Raw genomic sequence first — 3,975 nt, 5'->3', positions numbered from 1 at the left:
AGGGTTGCTGTGTATGAACTGGTGCTGGGGGCTTGTTAGTGGAATATTCACTTGATCATTAAATGAGTTCTTGTTGGAAGCTGATTGTTCATGATATTATACAAGGGAAGATCCTAGATTTTTGGGAAGTAGCTGGAAACGCCAGTTGAGATCATATGGGCAATCTGAGTAATGGTGAAAGGACCAAGTTTGTGGATTTATACTGAAATAGAGAGCTAGAAGTGTGGATCTATGGGTGACAGATGTGACTCATGGGAGCAGTGCTCTCAAAAATAGCACAAGTAGAGATGAGAAAGCAAAGGATAATTTGGAGTTGAGGAATTGGTTTGCTGTACTGAAAAATAAGGAGGAAATGCAAACAGAAACAGAAAAAAAAGATGCTGTAGGGAAGACTACTTAGCCCAGGAGTGGTGAAGAAGAAAATGGAGACAATCATGAGCACTCATATTCATGGTCTCCATAGTCCTGCACATTAGAAAAGGGACACAGCATAAAAGTCGATATTATACCACTGTATATACGAAGTAATAGTGTTTTAATTATATAAAATATAGCAAAATTTCCTTATCTGCTTCATTTCTATAATATTTATTCTTTCAATGCAGTCAGATTTGTTTTTAAATCTAATGTGTTTAAAAACATCTTTTTGCAGATACTTGAAAAGGCAGCTGAGATTGCAAGAAGCAGTGACAATGCTGCAATGGCGGTAAGCATCTGCTAAAGACTATGTTAAAATCAACTTTCTGTGTGTTTTTTTTTTTTTTTTATCTTCTACATCAATCTAGAAATAAACAAGTCAGATGTTCATGTAACAATTCTACTGGCTCTGTTTTCTTACGTAATTCACTTTGGTGAACTGCCTTTAAATTCAGGTATATATCTGCCTTTTCCAGTATATTTTGGACTACTTATCAGTTAGTTGGGGTGTTTTTTCCCAAAAAGCAGAATTTCTTTACTTACTCTAAGGAATTGCAACACAGCTAAGATTTACATTAGATCTAGGTCAGAAAAACATTCCTAGGCTGCATAAAATATTGCTGGGAAGTTGTTCAGTTTTATCAAGTGTGATGATTTGCTTGATTGTCAGATGTTTCCAAATAAAGTCTCTCAAAAATGGTCATTGATCTATAAGATGTTGTTTCTTAAGTCTGATGATTATATGCTCTTCTTGAGGAATTGGATAGTTCTAACTTGATGACAAATTTTGAAAAGATCACAAAAATCTGAGGGCATTTTCTTTGTATTAAATACAAAAATACAGAAGATTGCAATTTAAGATGGTGAAAGCACAGTGGGATCAACAGTAATAATAACTGTATTTTATACAAGAAAAAAGCAGTTAATTGAAAAATGTGTTAGTTGCAATACCAAGTGCCTAAAGTGCTCCGGAAAAGTGAAAACTCGCTGCTGCTTTGGGTGCAAACAACTTAGTGTACAAATAACTGGAAGTTTTAAATAACAGCATGCCAGCTTGACAATATTGTGACTTTTGATTTGAAAGATTAACATTTTCAGATACAAGAATCACCTTATTGTCAAGACAGTTTGCTTCTTTTCATACAGAAACAAGAGTATGTGCTTAGTTTTACTGAACAAGCATTGCAATTTAACTAGCTTTTTAAAGTCTATTCACTCCTAAAGAATTTATACTTAGATGGTATTTTTACGTGAAAATATAAAACTTTTCAGTGCAATACAAGGCTCAGGCACTTGTCATTTCTAGAAGGGGCTAAACTTAAGTTCTGTGTGCAGCAGATGTGGTTTTGGTTTTGGTTTTTTTTTTTTTTTTTTGGTCAGGTGGGAAACCTGTGCAGAGTGTTATTTGATGAGAGCTGTTTGTTTCTGCTATGAATCCTAATTGATTTTGCCTACCATTTCTTCTGAACTTTCCATTATTCTTGTTTTTTCCTTTAATGTAAAGACTTTTGGGCTACCTCTTAAAATTACGTAGAAACTTCTTCAGCTTTGCAAAGATAAAGTTGGCTTCAGTATTTAAAGCTTGTGATACTGTGTTCTAAAATATATATTAAAACTAATTTATTCCCTTTAAGTACTACCTCCTTACCCACAAGCAGCAGTTTCTTTTGTCTCCCGTTAATTTATGAAATGCTATTGTTGCTGATATCGTTGCTTTAATTTCCACCCTTTCAGTTTGCATAAGGACGTGGCTGGAGACAGAAGGTATTAACTAAGCCAGTGTGAAGACTCATTCATACAAACTGATTTAGAATAAGTACTAATGTTAATGTTTCAGAGATATAAAATGGAGCAAAATGTCTGGAAAAGACGAGTTTGGTTTAGAAAACAAAAAAAATATGTCTTTGTATACTTGGCAAATGTACTTCCCTTTGGTTATTGTTGGAAAAGTATTTTTTGGCTTTTAATTTGAAAAAAAAATAGATGTATATCTGTGAAATTTGCCTACTTGAAAAACAAAAGGAGAAAGTATGTGCATCCTAAACGAAAGTTCTCCGTGTTAGAGCTGGAAAATAGAAATATTGCCATCTAGTGTCATTAGCTCTAAAGTTTAGTTACTTTTTCAGAAACTTCTATACACTGAATTTTGAATCTATTAGTTACAGTTCTTACAGCTTAAGAAATCTGAAAGAAAGGGATAGTAGTCATTCCCCTGTGTTTCATGAGTTTTCTCTGATGTTCTTCCTGGTGTAGGATTTCTAGTATTTGAGCTAAAATACAAGAATCTTACTGAATATATCAAACATTGTACATTTCTCATTTTCTAGGGTCGAGGTGGTAAGAAGTTTTATATTGTGCTAAAAGAAATAATGGAAAGAGATCCTTTGTCTCAACTCTGTGAAAATGAAATGGATCTTATTTGGACTTTGCGCTATGACTGTCGTGAAAATTTTCCACAATCATTGCCAAAACTGCTGCTTTCTTTAAAATGGAACAAACTTGAAGATGTTGCTCAGGTAAGGGAAAAGACAATGATGGTGGGGAAAAATGCTGGAGTCAAATCATGAGTAAATAGGGTTTCTTTCCCAGGTATAGACATTTTGAAATGGTACTATTGTGTAAACCAAAGTTCATTGTGTACCTTCTGTGGCCTGGACACATGAGCAAGAACTTACTATCTTAAAAAACAAAACTAAAACCCAGAATGCATTTCGGAGGTCCTCTGAATAATGAGAAAGGCACAGCAATTATTTACACAGGCTAATTTTAAAATCTTGTGCTCGACTTTGATCTTAAATGCAAGGAATCTCATAGAATCACAGAGTTGTTCAGATTGGAAGGGACCTCTTGGGGTAATCTAGTCCAACCCCTGTGCTCAAGCAGGGTCAGCTGGAGCAGGACTGTGTCCAGCTGAGGTTTGAGTATCTCTACCGATGGAGACTCCACAGTCGCTCTGAGCAATGTGTACCAGCATTTGACCACCCTCACAGTAAGAACTTGTTTTAGAAGGTTATTTGGGAAAAACAAACAAACAAAAAACAAACAGAAAGAAGACCAAAAAAGTTTGTAAATCAAGATCTGAAAAAAAGCTTCTTATAAAAATTGTTAAACTGCTCAAATACTAGAAAAATCCACATCTCGGACTGGGTAATTAAACCTCATTGAGGCAGATGTAGTTTTTCAAAGAGATATGATACCCACCAGTGGTACAAAATACTTCTTTCTCATCATGTTGACTGTTTGACCAAATAGGGGTAATTAAACCTCATTGAGGCAGATGTAATTTTTCAAAGAGATATGATACCCACTAGTGGTACAAAATACTTAATTCTCTTCATGTTGACTGTTTGACCCAATAAGGTCTCTTTAAAGTAACTATAAGTAATTAGGGACTTGAAGACTGGTGCTTGTGATACAAGATTACATTTTCAGTAAAATTGTGTCATTTGTTTCCTGTATAGAAGTGCAAGGTTATTTCACTATACTGTAAAGAAGTTGGTGTAGCTGCCTTTTTCTGTATTTACCCAAATAGAACCCAACTCTTGTGATGCTTTTTGG

The 3,975-nt window shown here is 34.7% G+C and overlaps 1 protein-coding gene across 1 annotated transcript in view; it reads left to right on the top strand.

The window, feature by feature from the left end:
• Positions 1–652: 652 nt before the first annotated feature.
• PIK3CB (phosphatidylinositol-4,5-bisphosphate 3-kinase, catalytic subunit beta) overlaps positions 653–3,975 on the top strand; it is a gene marked incomplete at its 5' end in the record, with an annotated part of 27,524 nt that continues 24,201 nt past the window's right edge. Inside the window, 2 exons of the mRNA XM_009698073.1 lie at positions 653–706; positions 2,745–2,933. Coding sequence (XP_009696375.1) covers positions 653–706; positions 2,745–2,933 — 243 coding nt within the window. The remainder of the gene's footprint in view (positions 707–2,744; positions 2,934–3,975) is intronic.

The sequence above is a fragment of the Cariama cristata genome, unplaced genomic scaffold (assembly GCF_000690535.1).
Source record: "Cariama cristata isolate BGI_N322 unplaced genomic scaffold, ASM69053v1 scaffold3164, whole genome shotgun sequence".
Lineage (NCBI taxonomy): Eukaryota > Metazoa > Chordata > Aves > Cariamiformes > Cariamidae > Cariama > Cariama cristata.
Note: the sequence above shows the minus strand (reverse complement) of the source record. Positions and strands in the feature narration are given on the sequence as shown.